General features: G+C 32.7%; 1 protein-coding gene across 50 annotated transcripts in view; it reads right to left on the reverse strand.

The window, feature by feature from the left end:
* LOC127737498 (mediator of RNA polymerase II transcription subunit 12-like protein) overlaps positions 1-24,080 on the reverse strand; it is a 78,011-nt gene extending 53,931 nt beyond the window's left edge. For all 50 annotated transcript variants that reach the window (XM_052248285.1, XM_052248284.1, XM_052248282.1 and 47 more), the window contains exons 1-15: positions 23,933-24,080; positions 18,327-18,392; positions 16,219-16,257; positions 15,387-15,491; positions 14,493-14,573; positions 13,114-13,273; positions 12,251-12,444; positions 11,479-11,589; positions 9,340-9,482; positions 7,972-8,342; positions 5,510-5,646; positions 4,900-5,031; positions 3,516-3,642; positions 2,447-2,661; positions 2,130-2,168 (exon numbers count right to left, since the gene is read on the reverse strand). In XM_052248285.1, coding sequence (XP_052104245.1) covers positions 2,130-2,168; positions 2,447-2,661; positions 3,516-3,642; positions 4,900-5,031; positions 5,510-5,646; positions 7,972-8,342; positions 9,340-9,482; positions 11,479-11,589; positions 12,251-12,444; positions 13,114-13,273; positions 14,493-14,573; positions 15,387-15,491; positions 16,219-16,257; positions 18,327-18,392; positions 23,933-24,037 — 2,025 coding nt within the window. In that variant the 5' untranslated portion in view covers positions 24,038-24,080. The remainder of the gene's footprint in view (positions 1-2,129; positions 2,169-2,446; positions 2,662-3,515; positions 3,643-4,899; positions 5,032-5,509; positions 5,647-7,971; positions 8,343-9,339; positions 9,483-11,478; positions 11,590-12,250; positions 12,445-13,113; positions 13,274-14,492; positions 14,574-15,386; positions 15,492-16,218; positions 16,258-18,326; positions 18,393-23,932) is intronic.
* Between the last annotated feature and the right edge of the window lie 951 nt (positions 24,081-25,031).

The raw sequence follows: 25,031 nt of genomic DNA on the forward strand, positions 1-25,031 counted from the left end.
GATATGACATACAATAACTACTGACGAGGTTCCTGACATTGGACAGACACTAACTTATGTCACTAACAAGTTATGACATACAACAACTACTGACTAGGTTCCTGACATTAGACAGACACATAACTTATGTCACTAACAAGATATGACATACAATAACTACTGACGAGGTTCCTGACATTGGACAGACACATAACTTATGTCACTAACAAGATATGACATACAACAAATACTGACCAGGTTCCTGACATTAGACAGACACATAACTTATGTCACTAACAAGATATGACATACAACAACTACTGACCAGGTTCCTGACATTGGACAGACACATAACTTATGTCACTAACAAGACATGACATACAACAACTACTGACAAGTTCCTGACATTGGACAGACACATAACTTATGTCACTAACAAGACATGACATACAACAACTACTGACGAGGTTCCTGACATTGGACAGACACATAACTTATGTCACTAACAAGATATGACATAAATATAACTACTGACGAGGTTCCTGACATTGGACAGACACATTACTTATGTCACTAACAAGATATGACATACAACAAATACTGACTAGGTTCCTGACATTGGACAGACACTAACTTATGTCACTAACAAGATATGACATACAACAACTACTGACGAGGTTCCTGACATTGGACAGACACATTACTTATGTCACTAACAAGATATGACATACAATAACTACTGACGAGGTTCCTGACATTGGACAGACGCATAACTTATGTCAATAACAAGATATGACATACAACTACTGACCAGGTTCCTGACATTAGACAGACACATAACTTATGTCAATAACAATATATGACATACAATAACTACTGACCAGGTTCCTGACATTGGACAGACACATAACTTATGTCACTAACAAGATATGACATACAACAACTACTGACTAGGTTCCTGACATTGGACAGACACATAACTTATGTCACTAACAAGACATGACATACAACAACTACTGAAGAGGTTCCTGACATTGGACAGACACATAACTTATGTCACTAACAAGACATGACATACAACAACTACTGACGAGGTCCCTGACATTGGACAGACACATTATTTATGTCACTAACAAGACATAACATACAAATACTGACCAGGTTCCTGACATTGGACAGACACATAACTTATATCACTAACAAGATATCACATACAACAACTACTGACGAGGTTTCTGACATTGGACAGACACATAATTTATGTCACTAACAATACATGACATACAACTACTGACCAGGTTCCTGACATTGGACAGACACTAACTTATGTCACTAACAAGATATGACATATGACAACTACTGACGAGGTTCCTGACATTGGACAGATATATAACTTATGTCAATAACAAGATATGACATACAACAACTACTGACGAGGTTCCTGACATTGGACAGACACATAACTTATGTCAATAACAAGACATGACATACAACAACTACTGATGAGGTTCCTGACATTGGACAGACACATTACTTATGTCACTAACAATATATGACATACAATAACTACTGACGATGTTCTTGACATTGGAGAGACACATAAATTATGTCACTAAAAAGATATGACATACAACAACTACTGAAGAGGTTCCTGACATTGGACAGACACATAACTTATGTCACTAACAAAACATGACATACAACAACTACTGACGAGGTTCGTGACATTGGACAGACATAATTTATGTCCTTAACAAGTCATGACATACAACTACTGACGAGGTTCCTGACATTGGACAGACACATAAGTTATGTCAATAATAATATCTTTGAAATGGTTCTTGTATATATCTGTATTTTTGGTTAAGTTTTCATAGGTATTTATAGCTTTATTTCATTTCATAGTTATTGGAAAGTTCTGTAATTTTCTTTAAGTGCTTCATGTTAAATATGTTAGTGAAAAATGTACATTTTTCAAATTTTTACATGTTAATTTGAAAATGTGCATTTTGATGGTAGCTATGAAGAAGTTTTAGAGTTTCTTAATTCAAACTTTGGCTGGATATGGTTTTAATGTACATATTGTGTATGAATTGATTTTTTGCAATCAATAAGTGACTTTTTAATAAACAAATTTTATTACTATTTACCTTTTCAAAAAGACTCAGGTAATTATCTATTGTCTCAACCTTTATTAAGAAGAAAAGTTGTTTATTATCACCGCCAAACAAAATGAATAATTCACAATTTACATCAATAAAACATCACATGATTCTTTAACTTTAAATTGGTTTCTCAAAATCTAAATATCAAAATCATTTTATCTATATACATTTTATATGGCCTTCATTTACTTTAGCCACTGGACATTACCCAAGCAACAATCAATCAATCAAACAATCATTTACATAAGATGACCTAGCCCAAATACTGCTAAGATTATAAAATTAAAATAATATATGTTTACCTCATTCCTGATACTTTCATTTTGACTTTTAATACTGGATAAATCTATACTTTCTGTCATAGACGACATAAGGTCAGGTGACGACGATAGATCTCCTCGTGATATCAAAGTGCACATGTAAGAATCATGGGAAAATACATCATGGCGAATCAGCTCACAAAATAACATTATCAAATTAGCAAATCCTTGTTTGTTTTCCTCATTTGGATTCTCATCTGAAACAATAAATAAGTTTTATACATTTTCAATCAGATTAACAGAATGATTTTCCTTACTATTTTTAATGATACACTAAGAATATTGAATACACTGTTAATATGCTCAAAATATGAAATGATCTTTGTGTTAAATTTTAAAAGATTTTATCTCCTTTAGTGAAAGACCCTGCTGTAGCAAAATAGCAACACATCTTTAACTCATTATGCTGCTACAGACTCATCTGCATTGCGGCAAACTCACTTGTGTAAATCTATTTCAATGTGAATGTTAATCCAAGTAAAGCTCCTCAATGCTCAATTCGTTGTTGTCTTTGACCAGTTGAATTTTGTTTCTATTAAATCTTGGTAATCATACAACACCTATCCATGCTAATACAACTGCATAGTAAATATTTTTGAATTACCATTAGTGGTTCCCCTGAAACTTACCTTATCACAAACTTTATCATGTAAACTATGCATAAGTTTCAGTCAATGGATCATGCCAGAATGGGTGGGGCCTATATAAATGAGCTTGTTCATATGTCAGCAGAAAATTGTTTCATCTCTCTTCGACTTTAAACCCATTGGAGTTGGATAATTAAACTTGGCTGTATTATTCATAACTACCACAAGATGGGTCTTGTACAAGGCAGAAAACTTTAAACATAAAAAGTTATGGTAAAAATTTTAGTACAAAGTAACCCACTCATGCATATGTACAAAAACGAGTTGAAGTAGAGGTGATGAGTAAAATTTCTGCCTTCCATATATAGGTATAAGCTATGTTCGGGTGAAACCCCAAATAACTTCTAAAATTGCTTCAATATTTACTTATTCAATCAAGTGGGACCCTCTGTGTAATTACTTACCTAAACAAGATGCTCTTTCATCCAGAAACTGGAACAGAATATTCTGAAAGACAGGTGTTTCCATGGGAACTAAAGTATCTGATGCTACTGAATCCTTATCAGTTAACATGTCAGATTCACCATATTTCTACAATACAAAAATCTTACTAATAAAAAGCTAGTCCAAGGAAAGACTGATATTTAAAGTATGACATTATGCATCTGAAAATGTCCATATGAAAATAAATCTTGGATAAGTGTATAGCACAAGAAACTGTGGGCATATATTATGTGGGATACAATAACGTCATTTTATGTAAGTTATGTGGTATTTTATCGCCCATTTACCCGCATGAGCTTGAAAACTGCATTACATATATAAATATTTTAACTATATTTTTTAGAATCTTTATATTCAAAGTAGAAAGTACATTTTGGGGCTTATTTGGCCCTGGAAAATGACCAAAATTAATAATCCCATTCCAAACTTTCTCAATCTAGACCTAGGGGCCTCGGTGGCCGAGTGGTCTAAGTAGTTACTACTGTAATCACTAGCCAGTCAACACTGAGGTTGTGAGTTCGAACCCCGCTCGTGCGGGTGCACTCGACTCCAATCTTAATTGACTAGGATTGTCAGTTTTCCTATCGAAGGTCGGTGGTTTTCTCCGGGCACTCCGGCTTCCTCCACCAATAAAAACTGGCCGCCACGAAATAGCCCAAAAGCGGTGCTTAAAAGTGGCGTTAAAACACCAAAAATCAAAATCAAATCAATCTAGACCTCTATGAAAAAGTAAATAAATCTTAAGCCTTTATGAAACAATTGGGCTATGACATTATTGAAGTGAAACTCCCACAGCTATCAACCTAATTCTAGTTAAAAATAGACTGATTTTTCGAAACATTCTGGCCAAATTGGTAGAGAGCACTAGTGTCTCCCTTTACGCTTTCTTGTCAGTAAGTAGATAAAGAGAAATTTGGAATAAACACACGTTTACAATTTAGTGCATAACTCAATTATGCACAAACAACATTATTACATCAGACCTGACACTGCATCCCTAGACATGAATAGGGGGAGTCACATGCTTTACCACATAGCTATAAAATATTGTCCTGGGGAGAACATTGAACATACTCCTGGGTTTATTCTGTAAATTCTCTATCAATTTAGCATCTGTTAACACAAAGCTATAAAATACTGTCCTAGGGAGAACATTGAACATACTCCTGGGTTTATTCTGTTAATTCTCTATCAATTTAACATCTGTTAACACAGAGCTATAAAATATTGTCCTGGGGAGAACATTGAACATACTCCTGGGTTTATTCTGTAAATTCTCCATCAATTCAGCGTCTGTAAACACAGAGCTATAAAATATTGTCCTGGGCAGAACACTAAACATACCTCACTCCTGAGTTCATTCTGTAATTTCTCCATCAGTTTAGCTACGACAACAGCCCTATAGTTCCCACTCCTTTGTGTACTGACAGCCCAGTCAATCAGAAGATTTATTATTGGTTCTAGACTACCAAATGTCTGAAAAGTATTTATATTTAATGTAACTAAATAATTCTACTGTGGATTCATTAATATTTGTTGGGCATTCTTTGCAGATTTCATGGGTATAGGTTAACCATAAAATTAAATGTTCAACGAAGAACACAAGTTCTATAGGCAAGTGTGCTGACCTCTGTTCTATAGGCAAGTGTGCTGACCACTGCAAATCCTAGATACAAGATAACCACGAAATTTGTTTTCTCCCAAATCCTTGAAAATTAATACCCAAAATATATAAATGAAGCAACAGAACATGTATTCTTTAGTATATATTTGTAAACTTATAGTTGAGTGTACATGGCAGTTCTACATCTGTTACAACAATAACATTAAATTGAAAATTCTAATGTCATATTTGATGCTTAAAGACTACTGGAAATCAAATACATTCTTCCTTCGTATTATAAATCATCCTAAATAATTGTCACATTATACATAAAGAAAATATCATTTTTACCTCATTTCCATCTTTGTGTAAGTTTGCAGTAAATATTTGATCATACAGTGTGTCTAAGGAGCTGTCAGTTTGTACTTTGTGGAAGTTATGTCTGTCCAAGGTATCCAGAACATCTAATACTTTGGCAATAGTATGACCTGAAGGTAAAATATCTTTTTTAATATTTTTTACAGCATCAATAAATAAACTGCTTCACATAGCGCAGCTGGATACGACCGCAGAGGTCCAACCCTGAACAGTTGGGGCAAACAATATTCAAGCTTGATACAGGTCTGAATTTGGATTGTAATTAAATATTTGACATTTTATAAGTTTCTGACACAGAATAAATGTAGTTAAAGAACTTGAAATTGGTTATATGATTTGAATTTATATTCAATTGAAGGTTTCTTGCTTTTGTGCAATACACTGTGCTGTTGCGCAGAAAAATGCTTGTTTGAGACCCTTTTGCCCACCCCCCCCCCCCCCACTTTTCCAAAAAAAATAATATTTGAAGAAATCTTCTTTTTAATTTCTTAAATCTTGAGAGGAAAAAAAATTGCCCCCCCCCCCCCCCCCCCCCCCCCATTCGAAAAACACAAGTTATTGCCTGAAAAATAAAAAAATGCTTGTTTTAGACAATTTTTTGGCCCCTAATTCCTGAACAGTTTGGACAACTACCCCCAAAATGAATCCCAACCTTCTACTTGTGGTATTGAACCTTGTGGTACAATTTCAGAGCAATCACAATACTTAAACACAAGTTATTGTCCTGAAACTAGAAAAATGCTTGTTTTGGGCCCCTAATTCCTAAACGGTTGGGACCATCACCCCCAAAAACAATCCCAACCTTCCTTTTGTGGTATTGAACCTTTTGCTTAAATTTCATAGAGATCCATACACATAATCTAAAGTTATTGTCCGGAAACCAAATGTCTTTGGTCGACGACGACGACGCAGAAAACGAAGCTGACGACATGATAGCATAATATGACCCAAAAATTTGTTTGCGGTCGTAAAAAAAGCAAAATAAAATAAGATTATTCAACTCTTCTTCCTATGTAAATACTTTGTCAATTAAAAAGTTGTCATATGCAGTTGTAAGTTAAGGGAAAGCATCTGTACATATAATTTCAAAGGATCAAAATGTTGTCCTACAACTTTCTAAACATTCAAATATCTGTAGAAATAACTTTAACTAATTCAAAAGTATCAAACACTGCAAAAAACTATGAAAAAAATAATGTAAAAAGCAGAACAAATCAACAGAAACAATAAAGATTCAAAGTAAATACATTTTTGTCCATACCACAAATATACACACATCCTGAAATCCAAATGAATATAAAAATAAGGATTGCAAATGAGACAATTATCCACCAGAGTTCAAATGACATGGATTTAACAACTATAGGTCTTCTTACTGCCTTCAACAAAGTTTGTTATTGTCAATCTTGTGACAAAATCTCAACTTCTCATGTAAATTAATATAATTTTGGATTGTGACAAAATTGGCTTCACTTAAAAAATTATTAAAATTAAAATTGTAAGAGAATTTTATCAAATTGTTTCTAGTCTTTCTTTCTATAATCTACACACTTTTCAAACCTAGATAACTGATATAGTAGTAAAACCTTCTATTAAGTGATAGTGCACATTTACATTGTACAATAGAAAAATATAAGTACAATGATTTATAGGGTTGCTGTCTAATTAATCTATATACCATATACCCTTTTATTCATATAATATTAATTTTGGTAGAAACCTATTTCAGCAGCTTATTTCATATTACAGACTGACAAAATAAAATCTACTTGACAAAGTAGAGAAGCAACAAGACAAAGCGAGCACAGTATCTTTTTACACCAAAGTTATCATTTCTTACCCCTAGTGGATTGTTGACATTTATCAGATGACCATTTTATTTCTGATATAAAGTTTTTTTATCATTTCTTACCCCTAGTGGATTGTTGATATTGATCAGATGACCATTTCATTTCTGATATAAAGTTATCATTTCTTACCCCTAGTGGATTGTTGATATTGATCAGATGACCATTTCATTTCTGATATAAAGTTATCATTTCTTACCCCTAGTGGATTGTTGATATTGATCAGATGACCATTTCATTTCTGATACAAAGTTATTATTTCATACCCCTAGTGGATTGTTGACATTGATCAGATGACCATTTCATTTCTGATACAAAGTTATCATTTCTTACCCCTAGTGGATTGTTGATATTGATCAGATGACCATTTCATTTCTGATATAAAGTTATCATTTCTTACCCCTAGTAGATTGTTGATATTGATCAGATGACCATTTCATTTCTGATATAAAGTTATCATTTCATACCCCTAGTGGATTGTTGACATTGATCAGATGACCATTTCATTTCTGATACAAAGTTATCATTTCTTACCCCTAGTGGATTGTTGACATTTATCAGATGACCATTTCAGTTATCATTTCTTACCCCTAGTGGATTGTTGACATTTATCAGATGACCATTTCATTTCTGCACCTCTTCCTCGTACCCTGATCTGGTTTTCTGATGTCCTTAACTGGGCCCTTATCTGTGAACGCTGTGGATTATCTGGCATTGGAAGAGCTGATGGGGGACAAGGTAACAAGTCTAATGGGGAGGCACACATGATATGGGTACTACGTCCCTCCCCGAGGTTATTCCAAACCAAAGCAGTGGGACAGAGTAGAGCAATATATTGTATAATAGCACTGAGACTGAGTACGATGCCACGGTGCTGTGGACAGTTGATATACTGCTGGAATACAGCATTTAGAGGATTTGGTTGTGGAAGTATCTGTCCATTATTGGCTGAAGTCATCCTGAAATACAAGTCTTATCAATTGAAATTATAAATATAATTAATTTATCAGAGAAAATTACTGTGACAATATCTACAATTTTTAACAAAATCTTACATTTATGATGTGTCTCTATCCTAGAACTGACTAACTCTCATTTCACAGAATTTGTCATTTGATCTTTGAATTTATCAACTGTGTCCTATTCCCTGATTGTGACAATTGGACTGATTTGCATGGTTGGTGATGCATGCATAACAGTGGATGCACCCAGTCTCACTCCATTTGATTGATGGATGGCTGTTTAATGTCCAGTGGCAAATTAAATGCAGGTCGAAAATATGTTAGTGAAATATGAATATGAACCCTGCTTTGAGCTAGACTGACACAAGGAGATGGATTTTTAACATGCTAGTTCACAAGGTAACAGTCCACAAGATGACATATCACTCTATCCGGACATATTATTCTTACTCAGAGCTGACCTGTCTTTGCTCTTACTCCTTAATGCTTCGTGCTTAGCGGAGCAGAAAATACCAATTTTACAGTCTTTAGTTTGATCTGGACGGGGTTAAAACCCACGGCCTCAGGCACTAGAGATTAACACACTACCAAGAGTCCACAGATGCAGTCACATTCCATTTAGAGTATAAACAATTCCCTCTTTTTTTTTTTATCTTCTTGTACATCATGTGAATTTGTACCATTCTTTTTTGAACTGCTAAATACTGAAAATGGGATTTTATAATTACAAGCATTATTTAATGGATTTATGACATGTTAAGTTTGCACGATAAATTTCAGCATCATTTGATCATTTGTGAATGAATTTTGAGCCACAGAAATTATTGTTTTAGGAAATATCTCCAGATTTCCAGCTAATTCTCAGATAAGCGAAAAACTGCACATGTTGATTTTATTAATTGTGTACAAGACTCTCATTACATGTTCAAAAGCCTTTCTTGAATGAGTTTCCTTGATGTAAAACTACACTCTATTAACATGATTTTGAATATACCCTTGTCCATTGGCAGTCAACATAGGTGAATCTGTTCTAGGAACTGACAACTCAGATTCACTACACAGTGTGGCAATCTTTTTACAGGAGTAATGTGCTAACTTCCTGGACAGTAGCACTGACATTGTTATCTCATCTAAATACTGAAAAATAAAGAAAACAATTTATCAAAACAATTTCCAAGCATTTTTTTAATCACATAAAATCTGCATTTTTTTCTGAAATAAGCCCATTGTTCTGGTAATAGCTAAAATGTATTATTTTCAATTTCAATAATATCAGATTTGAATTTTTTTGTCAAATACTAAAAAAAAATGTGTCTATTGAAAAAATACTGTATGAATGTTGTTTCATTAAATTTTTTAGACCATCAATATAGTGAAACATTTTCTCAGACATTGAATAATGAGATATTACCTCTAACACTTGTGTCAGGAACATTTTCTCAGACACTGAATAATGAGATATTATTACCTCTAACAATTGTGTAAGGATCATTTTCTCAGACACTAAATAATGAGATATTATTACCTTTAACCCTTGTGTAAGGATCATTTTCTCAGACACTAAATAATGAGATATTACCTCTAACCCTTGTGTAAGTATCATTTTCTCAGACACTGAATAATGAGATATTACCCCTAACCCTTGTGTAAATATCATTTTCTCAAGACACTGAATATTGAGATATTACCTCTAACCCGTGTGCAAGGATCATTTTCTCAGACATTGAATAATGAGATATTACCTCTAACCCTTGTGTAAGTATCATTTTCTCAGACACTGAAGAATGAGATATTACCTCTAACACTTGTGTAAGGATCAGACCCTGAATAATGAGATATTATTACCTCTAACAATTGTGTCAGGATTATTTTATCAGACACTGAATAATGAAATATTACCTCTAACACTTGTGTAAGTATCATTTTCTCAGACACTGAAGAGAATGAGATATTACATCTAACACTTGTGTAAGGATCATTTTCTCAGACACTGAATAATGAGATATTACCTCTAACCCTTGTGTAAGTATCATTTTCTCAGACACTGAATAATGAGATATTACCTCTAACCCTTGTGTAAATATCATTTTCTCAAGACACTGAATAATGAGTTATTACCTCTAACACTTGGGTAAGGTTCAGACACTGAATAATGAGATATTACCTCTAACACTTGTGTAAGGATCAGACACTGAAGAATGAGATATTACCTCTATCTCTTGTGTAAGGATCATTTTTCTCAGACACTGAATAATGAGATTTTACCTCTAACACTTGTGTAAGGATCAGACACTGACTATGAGATATTACCTCTAACACTTGTGTAAGGATCAGACACTGACTAATGAGATATTACCTCTAACACTTGTGTAAGGATCAGACACTGACTAATGAGATATTACCTCTAACACTTGTGTAAGGATCAGACACTGAATAATGAAATATTACCTCTAACACTTGTGTAAGTATCATTTTCTCAGACACTGAAGAGAATGAGATATTACATCTAACACTTGTGTAAGGATCATTTTCTCAGACACTGAATAATGAGATATTACCTCTAACCCTTGTGTAAGTATCATTTTCTCAGACACTGAATAATGAGATATTACCTCTAACCCTTGTGTAAATATCATTTTCTCAAGACACTGAATAATGAGTTATTACCTCTAACACTTGGGTAAGGATCAGACACTGAATAATGAGATATTACCTCTAACACTTGTGTAAGGATCAGACACTGAAGAATGAGATATTACCTCTATCTCTTGTGTAAGGATCATTTTCTCAGACACTGAATAATGAGATTTTACCTCTAACACTTGTGTAAGGATCAGACACTGACTATGAGATATTACCTCTAACACTTGTGTAAGGATCAGACACTGACTAATGAGATATTACCTCTAACACTTGTGTAAAGATCAGACACTGACTAATGAGATATTACCTCTAACACTTGCGTAAGGATCAGACACTGACTATGAGTTATTACCTCTAACACTTGTGTAAGGATCAGACACTGACTAATGAGATATTACCTCTAACACTTGTGTAAGGATCAGACACTGAATAATGAGATATTACCTCTAACACTTGTGTAAGGATCAGACACTGAATAATGAGATATTACCTCTAACACTTGTGTGAGGATCATTTTTATAACTGTGTCATCAGGTTGTTTTAGTTTCTCAAGACTGTCAATTATCCAGGTCAGAAATTCATGTCTGTCTAGTAATCCTTCCTATAAATATAAAATAATTCTTATGTTATACACAAATGTATCAAAGGTACCATTCACATGCAAAACAGTTCTTATGTGTTGAAAAAAATCAAATCTTTACATTTTGTTTTTATTTCCTGTGGCCTATTGTTGTTCATTTTGCCTGTTCTTATTTCAATTAAAGTTTTGTGAATTACTGTTCATCTTTTTCCACATTATTTTTTTTACTTTTGTGTTTATGGCTGATTTTTGTCTGTCTATTTTATTTTGACCATGGTGTTGTCTATACATGATTTTTAAATGACCCTAATGATTTCTATTATTTCTTTCTATATTAAAACTAACAAAATATTGGGATTTACTGTAAATTAAAAAAATTCTGCATGCATTTATCATTGCAAATGTTGAATGGTAAAAAAATGTACGATTGATTATTATGATTTCAGGAAACACTGCATACAAATATAATGCTATCAAAATATAAATGCAATTTTTTAAAACATCACAAAAAAATTGTAAGGTATAGGTTTTGCTCATTGCTGAAGGTAGTACAGTGATTTGTATTTTTTTACATCCTTGTTTTATTGGTAGATAGTTGTTTCTTTGGCAATCAAACATTATCTCTTTATTGTAACATTACATCTATCAGTTGTAATCCATTTATTCAATTGCACATATTTACATCACACAAATGCCTGGCTAATTTACAACCAAACTGCCACTGTTTCTGTGCTAAATCTTGGTCCACTTTATAAGCTGGTTGTACTGACTGGACTGTTAGAAACCCTGATGTTGGTCCACCAGGAGCACTGTGGTGAGGCTCGTTTATTTTCTGTAGCTGGTCATTAAGATATTTCATCATGGAATGGGACCATTCTAAATACAAAATAGAACAGTCTCAGATATTTCATCACAATGATCAGTTAATCAACAAAATTTTAAACAAAGAATTCTTTGTGGAACAATCTTTCTACTTTATACCATACAATTAATATAATATTCAAACTACTTGAATTAAACTGCATAATAACAATTCTTATTTCACCAATTGTGAAACATCATGCTGTGTATATTAAATTAAGAACAAAGTGTATTGGTATATGCAGATTCTTTGACATCTGATTCCCTCTAAAGTTTCCCAAATCAGACCCACAGAGTTACCTAGGATATGAAACCTGATTATAGAATGACATCAGGGCTGACATACATAGCTTATTATCATGTGTTTCAGACACAATTGTTTTGTTGATATACAGATTTTGTTTTTTTATAATTTTGGTTCATTTGTATGCTTAGGAGTTTAGTGTGGTCTCCATTTTGCTGGACTAGTATACATTATTGTTTAGGGGCCAGTTGGGAGCCCGCCTCTGGGTGTTTGATTTTCTCGCTGCGTTGAAGACTCATTGGTGGCCTTGTGCTGTTTTCTACTCTTTGGTCGGGTTGTTGTCTCTTTTGATACATTCCCAGTTTCCATTCTCAATTCTACAGTGTTTGATTAAACTGTTTAGATACATGTTAATGCAAATTCAAACATGGCTTCCTTACCAACAGACTGGTCAACTGCCTGCCTCTTTTTTGTTTTATTTTCCTGCATGGCAAGGTTGTAAGCTCCTGTCATTTTTATAAACCAGGCACATTTATAATTGGGTATGTTGTATTCACACAGTGTAGAGAAAATCTCTTCTTTTTTGTTAAAAGTTGGCACCTACAAAACAACACTCTATTATTATACATGATAATTGAAATAAGATGTTCATAGCAATAATATTCAATCACAGTATGATTGATTCTTCCAAAAGCTCTAATCATTCTTGACTTGTGCTCATTCTATAACTTGTAAATAAATCAGTGATCTGGAAAGATTTTTTCTGTATGGGCCCAGGCCCCCCCAAAAAATTTCAATTGGCCATTTTTAGAATTAATGAGCCATGTTGTCAAATGAATGGGCCATTCATTTATAACAAGAAAAATAAAATATTGTATGTTTCAGCAAAGAGGTACTAACCTGTATGATTCTAATTGATATTGTTCCTGTGCTTTTATAGTTTCAGTGAATAAATGTTTATTTAGTTCATGGTGATTTATGTGACTAAGACTGACATCTTATGTGTTCATGATACGTAACATCACTCAGAGATAAACACTTTATGACTTATAATAAAAACTATAGATCTGAACAACATATGACCAAGACCAACACCACTTCAATGAACAGAATCATGATTAAGGAAATGCTGAGATCAGGATTGTACTAGTTTTAAATGTTGTGCAGCCTAATGTCACGGTATTTTTCTTGCCAGCTTTTTGGCAAGATTTGCAGTACATTTTGCTGCCATCATACAGTAAACAGGGCCATAACTTCTCCCAAACCAGGCGATATTTATAAGTACCATCGCCTTAAATACAATATTTACAACACTGTTTTGAACACAAATATGTCGACACGAAACACAATCAGAAATACATTTTACCATATCTAAACATTTAAATATGAAGTGAAAATACTGTGTGCCAGACTGGCGCTGACATTTGTCACTCTATGCGCCATTTTTGGTCAAAATGTGCATATTGCGCATGGTGCTGGACCTACCCAATCACTGTTAAATATAGACAAAACAAAATGATTAGCTCTTGTTTTTCAAATAATATTTAATTCTTACTATATACTGATGTTATATTAAATTCAAAAGTAGAGAATTTACCAGGGTTATTAATAATTCAACTAAATTGAATGTTGGAATGTAGGAAAGGAAATTTTCTCTTTGGACATAGACCGTGGGTCATTTATGGTTGCCTTGGACTTGTTTGTACATTTGATGTATGCAAAATTACTAAAGAAATTGTGTTGGTTTAAAAGGGTTGTTGGATATTTTCTGATGAAATATCTCATTATGAGAGAAAGGAAGTACTGTATCCCATCATACCTTTTTACCAAGTTGATGTAAAGGTTTATTCCCAGCTAAATCTTTGAACCATGCTTCCATTGCACTCTTGTTTTTTGCAGCCTGAAAGAAGTCATAGACAAATCATATTTTCCTGACCATCTCAGAATGCTATAGATCAGTGTAAATGTTCACATTCAACATAGATCTTAATACATTACAAATATTTCAAACAGACAGCAGGAGTCTGATATATATTCAAACACTATCTTCAAACTAGTATAAGCATATATTCAATAAACATTTAGTAGTGTTTTAAAATATCATTGCACCCCCTTACACTATTCTTTTTCAGCATGAATAATTTCACTTAATGACTTTGTCAATATTTTAGTTATTTCTGACTATCCAAGACTCTCATGGGTAGTTAAAGCATTAAACACCTCTCCAGTAGTAATATGATATATCTGATTAATGATTGGTTCCCCTAACTGTTTCTCCTAACCTATATACTTGATTGTGTACACTGTATGCTAAAATAGTTACATTACATGGATGTTTCATAAGAATCTGTACTTTTGATTGGGTAACAACACTCGTGAGGCATTCCAAAATCATATTCTGTTTTCCAATAGAATTCAACATTCATGACTGCACATGCTTCTTGTGACAACTTCACAACAATGCATAAGAAAACAAACAAAAAATTCAATATAACTTGTAATTTCATAGTAATCTCTATCTGTAGGTTCACAAATTATAATATGACTTGATATTTCCTTGAAAAACTTCAGTATCATAAGAATTGATGCATCAGCATAGTCTCCTATCTAAATTTAGGATTTTATATCAATAAACTCTTTGGCTATTTCATAATGAATTTTCTCGAATGTTTCCACAAGCTACAATATAATGTGAGTAACTTAAGCAACTTACTGGCCAGAAATTATCTTTGGATGGCTGTTGTTTCTTTTTAGAGGTATCTTGAAATGTGTTGAATTCTTTCTTCTTGTTAAGTAAAGCAATAAATTCTGATCCAAACTGTAAATTATTACAAAGTAAGATAAGCAATGCTATTTCTGATATATAAATTATTCAAATCTAATCAATACATTAAAAAAAATGTCACATGTTATTGCAAAATATTTGTATAGAAGGACATCCACAACCAAGATGAATAAAAGTATTGGGTAAATTCAATGACACATTGTATTCAAATCAAAAGTTTCATAAATATTCTTAATGTATCACATAATTATTGGAAATGTTTTATTTAGTTGTGTAGTGTAGAAATACATAATGTCACACTAGAATTAAAACATGGTCATAAAAAATCAAAAAAAATGGCAGGAATAACGTCCGTTCTTAAGTTTGAAAAAATAAACAGAATAAAGACTGGATGAATTTGGTTTGACATCTAAACAAGAGTGGAACAAGCATATACTAATTTTGTACATAATTGGAAGTATTTAATCCTTATATTGCCTTTTTTAAAATAAATTGTAAATGAACTAATCTATGTGACATTTATCAATGAATACAGAATTTTATATATGTATCTTGAGAAAAATTGACCAATGTCTACCATGTCTACTTTCAGAATGTATTAGATTGGCTTCTTCTAAAAAATAAACTTAAAACTGTTTAAAGTATTAATTTTCATACATTTATGTGACTAAAGGAGATGTATGTTATACATATACATGTATATATGAGAATCCATAATTCATAATAAAGTGTGTTTGTTTTCTTCAGTTTATAAACAAACCTTCTCTTCACTGATGTTCTCTCTTCTTGCTGACCCATACTGCAACAAAATAGCACCATTTATTAGATTAATCTTTGCTGAATTAAAGGAGCAGAAATTTTATGATCCCAAAAGCAGATGACATATTCAATTTCTTTTTAACACTTAATAGATCTGGAATAGTAAATTTACCTGTCAGGCTTATATTGTAGCAAAAGAATGAAATTTCTCGACCAAACTCTAATAATAATCAATTACTGAAGTATAATTTATTATTAAAAATCTTATAGAGATACTTTTAATCCACATGTAAATTAATTTTATGTAAAAAATATCATGTTCCTTTTCAACCAACTACTTATTTTTCTTTGCTTTTTTCAAAGCATTCATAAAAAGAGTGGAGGAGTAATTCCCATTGTCAATAAACAGCTGCGCCATGAGCGCATGATACGCCCGTCGTCTTGTGTGTGAATTTATATGCAATAATCATAAATAGTTTCTGACATACGGCGTGACATGCGAAAAACCCCCTTTTTTTTTACAAAAAACTCAATATCTCAAAAATAAAATTTTGAATCAAAACCAAAAAGTATACAGATCTTTAGATTAATATAACTAAGAAGTGGGTAAAATTTTAAGCAATAATCATAAATCATTTTTGAGATACGGCGCGACATGTAAAAACCCCCCCTTTTAAAAAAAAAAAAAAATCAATATCTCAAAAATAAAATTTTGAATCAAAACCAAAAAGTATACAGATCTTTAAATTAATATAACTAAGAAGTGTGTAAAATTTTAAGCAATAATCATAAATCGTTTTTGAGATACGGCGCGACATGTGAAAAACCCCTCCCCCTTTTTTTACAAAATACTCAATAACTCAAAAATAAAATTTTGAATCATCACCAAAAAGTATACAGATCTTAAGGTTAATATAACTAAGAAGTGTGTAAAGTTTTAAGCAATAATCATAAACTGTTTTTGAGATACGGCGCGACATGTGAAAAACCCCTCCCCCTTTTTTAACAAAATACTCAATATCTCTAAAATAAAATTTTGAATCATCACTAAAAAGTATACAGATCTTAAGATTAATATAACTAAGAAGTGTGTAAAGTTTTAAGCAATAATCATAAATTGTTTTTGAGATACGGCGCGATATGTGAAAAAAAACATACACCTGTTTTAGTTACTAAGTCCCGTAACTCAAAAAGTTTTAATCTTATTTTCACCAAAAAGTATACAGATCGTTTGACCATCATAAGAAACTATATTAAGTTTCATGAAATTTGGATAAGTCATTCTCAAGTTATGGTGTGACATGTTAACACCGGACAGACAGACGGACAGACAGACAGACGGACAGACAGACGGACGGACGCCGACATTTGTATACCATAATACGTCCCGTCAAAAATTTGACGGGCGTATAAAAATGGCCACTCTGAGACTGTTACCCTGTAAAACCAATTTTCATGGGTAACTAGCCAGCCACAGGATTTACAGAATTTGTTCATCGTATTCAAAAATAATGCAACACTACTGACTGAAGATCACAGACCTGCCAATTATTCTGATTAAAGGGGATTTTTCCCATTGGAGATGTTGACCAACCTCTTTAAATCCTCTATTTCATTCATTAAATACCTCATAACAGACATTAAAAGGAGTTAAAATGACATTTAGGCATGTACATGTATACACTAGTACATAAGATTAAATCACTTTTGACATATATAGGAAATGCATTTAGTCCTACTTTGCTTAAAACCCAAAGTGGAGATTTTGAAAACTTGGCAGGTATGGGATCATAAATGTATCATTTAACCAAAGTTTTTCTTATTGTGAACTAGTCATGACTCAGAATGTTAGTCTAGTTATAACTACATGTAGTCATGACTCAGAATGTTAGTCTAGTTATAAGCAGGATTGATTTCATTTCACATCAACATGTTCTCATCGTGATATGTATGTCATAGTTCAACTGGACTTTAAATGCCAGTTCATTTATCTAATAAAACAGAGACAGAAGGTAATCAGTCACATGAATTGTAAAGATGTCCTTGGTACAACTGGAAAGACAATGAAATACTATACACATGACATCCATGTGACTGATTAAAACTAACCTCATCCATGTTGTACATCTGTGTGTTGTTGAAGCCATGTTTAACACTTTTCTCTGTAAGTTCATCCTAAAATATAAAAAATTATGAACATAATCATGGTTGTAAAAATGATGTTACTGCAGGTGCAAACAACTGGTCAAATATCCATAAATATATTCAAATATAATAATTTTTGTTGTATTGTTCTGTGATGTAACCTTTTTTGTATTGTTCTGTGATGTAACTTTAGCAAGTCTACTGATCATGATTAAAATGGGACTTGACTTAGATCTTAACAAGAGTGCACACGCTGAAATGTCTCACCTGCTTTACTGACCATTGATTTCATGTTAATAGTCCTAAATATAAAGCTTTCCTACAAGTATCACAAAAACTTAACATGATCCAAGTAAATGAGGTCAAGGTCAGATGAACCATGCCAGACAGACATGAACACCCTTCAATCAATCTTTACATTAAATATAGTTGACCTATTGCTTAAGAAACAAACTTAACCATGAAAACTTAACATTGACCAATGAACCATGAAAATGAAGTCAAGGTCAGATGATACCTGCCAGACAAACAAATACACCTTACAATAATTCATGACATGTACATCGTAAAATATTTTCATACACTAAATATAGTTGACCTATTGCATATAGTATTAGAAAAAGACCAATACACAAAAACTTAACTTTAACCACTGAACCATGAAAATGAGGTCAAGTTCAGATGACACCTGCCAGTTGGACATGCACAGCTTACAATCATTCCATACACCAAATATAGTAGACCTATTGCTTATAGTATCTGATATATGGACTTGACCGCGAAAACTTAACCTTGTTCACTGATCCATGGAATGAGGTCGAGGTCAGATAAAAAATGTCTGATAGGCACGAGGACCTTGCAAGGTACACACATACTAAATATAGTTATCTTATTACTGTACGCACATACTAAATATAGTTATCTTATTACTCGGCATAATAAAAGAGAAATTAACATTACAAAAAATCTGAACTTTTTTTCAAGTAGTCACTGAAACATATAAATCTTTGTCTAGGATTAGTTTAACTGTGGAGCAACAGGTAATCTTTGTCTAGGATTAGTTTAACTGTGGAGCAACAGGTAATCTTTGTCTAGGATTAGTTTAACTGTGGAGCAACAGGTAATCTTTGTCTAGGATTAGTTTAACTGTGGAGCAACAGGTAATCTTTGTCTAGGATTAGTTTAACTGTGGAGCAACAGGTAATCTTTGTCTAGGATTAGTTTAACTGTGGAGCAACAGGTAATCTTTGTCTAGGATTAGTTTAACTGTGGAGCAACAGGTAATCTTTGTCTAGGATAAGTTTAACTGTGGAGCAACAGGTCATCTTTGTCTAGGATTAGTTTAACTGTGGAGCAACAGGTAATCTTTGTCTAGGATTAGTTTAACTGTGGAGCAACAGGTAATCTTTGTCTAGGATTAGTTTAACTGTGGAGCAACAGGTAATCTTTGTAAGTCATTATTGGCATTTTTAACAAATCCATCACAGACAAGTTGAAGTTTACTATATAAAACTAAACTGAACCAGCCTGTGATAGTTTATATCTACAAACATGACAAATGTATGATTTTGTTATGTTACTTCATGTTCAGTGCCAACTGACTTGAAATGTTTAGAATGTTTAGCCAGAGTCTGAAAAACAATTAATTCCTTATGCAATGGTGGGACTTATAACTGTGCCAATGAGTACAAATTCATTTTCTGTGCATTCTGAAGGTAAAATTCTTTCTTTAATTTTCTACTATCTGCTCAGAATTTAGTTTAGGGATTAACTTCTCTAACCAGCTGGTCAATCATGATACTAGGACTAGTAAGGTGGCTTTTTCCTGGTTGCTTGGACATGGTTGTTAAGATCATGATGATAAAACTTTGAATTTCACAAATGAAAAGATCATCCACAGCAATTTAAATAATACAAATCTGAATGTCACAATTTGCTTAACAAGAGAGTCCAATTTTCAATTTTATGAATGAACTACCCCAGGTGACAGGGGGAAATGAGTCATAGGATATTATGACGTAGATATATTTGCTTTGTGATTTCAAATTTTCTGGGGAAAAGCACCAATTGCACCTTCTGCCCTGCAATTCATGCTGTAACATTGTTTACCAGTAATGGGCTAATGGTTGGTGTTTCTTTGCACAGACTGCTTCTATTGTCCATGTCAATTAGTACAATTCAGTTGTTACACGAGGGGGTATTTCAAAGGGTATTAGATCCGTTTGTTCCCATAACACGTTTGCCCCCTGGGTTCGTTTACACCCTATTTTTATTCAAAAACAGGTTAAATTATTAGATATTTTTTTGAAGAATATATATCAAAATATTTATATTATCATGAAGAAAAAATCATGATTTTTTAATGAAATAGTTGTTTTCTGTGGTTAGATAATTAATTTATTATTGTTCATCATTTACGATTACTTTTATTGGCATTTACATAGCTAATTTGGTATTATTGTAATGTGTTTGAAAATCATGATTATTGTTATAACTAGCTTTGATTTAGTTACCATGGTTATCATAAATATCTAGTGCTCTTTTTGATTTTGGATTGTGCATGATTTGAATGATTGTGTGAGCTTGAAGTTTATTATTGTTGATGTTTATGATTGCTTCAAGCTTTTTAACACAAAAAAGTTGGAGCCAGAAAAATCGCCAGCTGCTATATCTTGTCGTCAGTTTTGAAAACTTGGAGCCAACTTAGAGCCAACTAGAGTCTTGATTTCTTATACCAAAATTGAAACAATGTTCAATTAAAATTTCTTATGCACTCAGTATGCACTGTACATCATTTAACATGTAGTATTTGCATAGGGCTTATATACATTGTATATGAAAAAAAACATGTGTACTTTTATTTTCTTTGTCAGTATTTCATATGTATAAGAATTAAAATATAACAATAAATATTAAAACAAAGCATCTGTTTTTTTTCCACAAAAAAACATATTTTATGTTTTTATTTGAATGTTTATGTCTCCAAACAGTGACTAATGGGACTTATATAATGACTATTGATCAATGTTCCTGTCCTTATAATTAGCTTATGGTCTGTATATGCTACAGACTAGAGAAAATGTTTTTAAGTTAAAAAATAAAGAATAGAAAAAAATGGGTAATTAAATGAAGAAAAGAGAATAATGGGTGTTTAGATTTACAGAATAGTTCAAATTTGTATTAAAAATAAAGAATACAGAAAATAATGACCAAAGCACCCTACCCATCCTGCTACCAAGACCAACTTAACTTTACCCATAACTCAAAAAACCTCCTAAACATATAAATTCTAAAGTCAGAAGTATGTAGACATATATATCTTGAGTACATGTGTAGGTATCTCAATACTATGAAAAAATAAAATTGAGTTATCTTTCTTTATTTGGGTGTGCTCCTTCTTCAGAGGATTATGCACAGTACGCAATAGAAGTAAATACGATCAACAATGGCGGCCGCTTTAGTTATTTTCGTATCAAAAGTGAGGGCAGGCAATTACGAATTACGTCTGAATTTGCTATTTTTTACGGAAAACAAGTAAAATTATGTTTTTTAACAAGTTGATTATGGTTTTCGACTTTCTGTCAATTACGTTTTTCTTCATGAATAACGGTAAACATTGCAAATTGTGTTGTCGTATGAAAATTTCTTCAAATGAAAAGACAAATGCCGACTGAACGATTCTATTTGAATGAATTAATGTTGATGATCATTAATGACCCAGCCGATAAACAGATTAGCTGTAACAACAGATTATGACACCTGTTGTAACCGTTGATTAGCTTGGGGTTGTAAATAAAGTCATAAACTTGTCACCAGGTAAAATTTCGTATAATTTATTTTTTTAACTTTTACCAATTGAAATGAAGATCGATATTGTTACCGTTACAGTCAAGAAATGAAAATTTTGACATCGGAAAAGGTTGGCGCCAAAAATATCGCCAGCAGCCGTATTTTGTCACCAGATGAAATAAAAAATCTCAAATTGCGACATTGGCGACGCCCAGTGCAGTTCCTGAAATTAATGCTCTATATGAACTAATAGCTGTAATACAACAACAAATAATCATAATTACATATATATGTCACTACCTTCAATCTTCTTTACAGTGTTAATAAAGCCTCTGTAGCAACTTACAGCTGAAATCAACACCTAATAAACATTTGAGGTCTGGTTTTTATGATATTCCTTGTTGTTGTGGCAATGTCATTGTGACGAGTTTGATAGCTGTTTGGTATCTTTCCACTTTCTTTTACAAGTCTTAAGATGAATGAACTTAGCCTTTGATTCGGTTGATCATCATGACAATATGCATTCTCCATTTATTCAAAATGTTTCACAAAACACTATAGGAAACTGGTATACATTTCATTTTATTTTGAAACAATAAAATTTTTTAAATATCTTTATTGTATAGCTTTTGAGTAACTGAGTGGACCGTATCAAATGAAACTCATGTGTTTATTTTGCTATCTTCTGCAGACTGAAAAAAAATGCACACCGAAATCCAGGTAAGTTTTTAATTTTCTGAAACATAGACTACATATAACTTTTATATATCTAGGTCCTGCCATGCCTTAAAACTTTCCTAGATGCATCAGTTTGTCTGTACTCATTGTAGATTTTGTGGTGTAAATGTAAATGCTCTTTTGTTCCGACGTTGGAAAGTTCCGGGCGGAAAGAACTAACTAGCCGAAAAGTTCCGGAGGAACTTATTGACTAGTTACTTTGTTCTTCCTCTGGTTTAAAAGTTCCACCCGAACAAAGTGACTAGTTGAAAAGTTCCAACCGAACATATCAACTAGTTAGAAAGTTCCTATTTGCCAAATTAGTCAAAACCGGAACTAACAAACTAGCCCAAAAAGTCCCACGGAACTTATCAACCAGGCAGAAAGTTCCATTTGATGAATTGATGCAAAATAAAGCGCAACATATTATATTTGAACCTTTCAAAGGGAAACCAAGATACTGATTACAAAAGTCAAAAGGAACTTATCAACTAGCCACAAAGTTCCTCTTTGGCAAATAAGTCAAAACCGGAACTAACAAACTAGCCCAAAAGTTCCAACGGAACTTATCAACTAGTCACAAAGTTCCATTTGGAGAAATGATGCAAAGAACCACATGAGGAGGGGGGTATTCTTCCCTCTCTTGAGGGTACTATGAATACTAAATTTGCATGATAATGCAACTTATTTAGTTTTATGTGAGCTATGAAATACAACTTAAATTTTGCATATTTGTCCCCGAAGAAACCCCTTTCAGTGCGTTGGGTATTCTTGTAAATTAATGATTTGCTCTTATTATATATACTGATACTCATTCTTCCCTCTCTTTCTAAAAAAGGACGAAATATGGTATATTCGGAACAATGTAACTAGTTGTTCTGTTCCGCCAGAACTATTCAACTAGCTACATTGTTCAGGGACTTTTCAACTAGCTACTTTTTTCCGAACTTTTCGTGGCGAATTTGTTATGATGAACCTTTTAAAGTAAACAATGAATCGCCTTCAATTTGGGTGATCGCTCATCGGGCGTTAGATTTGTTTACTTCCTTTCTTAAAACAAATACCTCTTTCTGTTTCGGTTCTTGTGGATATACATCTGGCGGTCCTAATCTAGGCTTTTTTAAAGGTCTAAATTCCTGTGAAGGATATGCTGCCATTTGCATCTGCATTGCAAATTGGGCAGATTTGGGAAATTTACATTTTCTGGGTTAATAGGCGTCTTTTGACAAGTATTCTTTGCAGTTAGTAATTGAAACGCGCAATTGATCTCGACTTTGAAAAAGAGTTGTCTTTCTTACACCGTGAAAAAATACTCTATAATGTAAGGATCAAAACTTAAGAAATAAACAAAGTTTCCAAAATTTGTTTTTTTACAATATTAAGGTAATTGATTAAATTTCATATTTGATTTAATACATGTCCATATTTACTGGACTTTCGCCAAATGAATTGTGGTTGAAAGTCTAAATTGTGTTTTTTTTTAACTTTTACTCTGAGACTACTGTTATAGTAGTCTCAGTTTTATATAACCCCGTGAATTTCGGTATAACTCCGTGAATTTCGGCACGGGTTACATTAAAGTCTGTTGGTCAATAATCGACACTGTGGCTGCTTTAAACGCAAGACCGTATACAAATTTATTCACAAGTTTACAGTTTGAAAGCTAGGGGGAGACTGCCCAAGCAACAGTTTACAAAACATGAATTAAGTCAAAGATAAGGGTATTAAAACATTATAAAAGGTTCTCATAAAATATAAATTATTGTCTAATCTTATGTAATAATAAACGGATTATTGTCCTCCGGCTTAACTTAGCAAAATAGCGATAATTGCTTCTTTTGAAGTTGAGTGTAAGTTTCGCACTTTTGACAGCCATCGCATTAAGTTGTAAAATTGTAAATCTATAATCTCTTTGGGTATTTGAAATCAAGAAACATTATATTTAAGAATAAAGAAACATTTAAAACAAGAAATATTCAACTTAAAATTAAAACGAGAAATAGTCAATTTAAAACGAGAGTCCATATAAATCTCCAATTTAAAACAAGAGTTCATATAAATATTCAATCTAAAACGAGAGTTCATATAAAGCACTTTGCGAATTATTGTAAAAGTTCCCAATGTCACTTTTCTTCCGGTTATATTCTCCACTACTTCCCCGAA

Source organism: Mytilus californianus, unplaced genomic scaffold, assembly GCF_021869535.1.
Source record: "Mytilus californianus isolate M0D057914Y unplaced genomic scaffold, xbMytCali1.0.p SCAF_4, whole genome shotgun sequence".
Classification (NCBI taxonomy): Eukaryota; Metazoa; Mollusca; class Bivalvia; order Mytilida; family Mytilidae; genus Mytilus; species Mytilus californianus.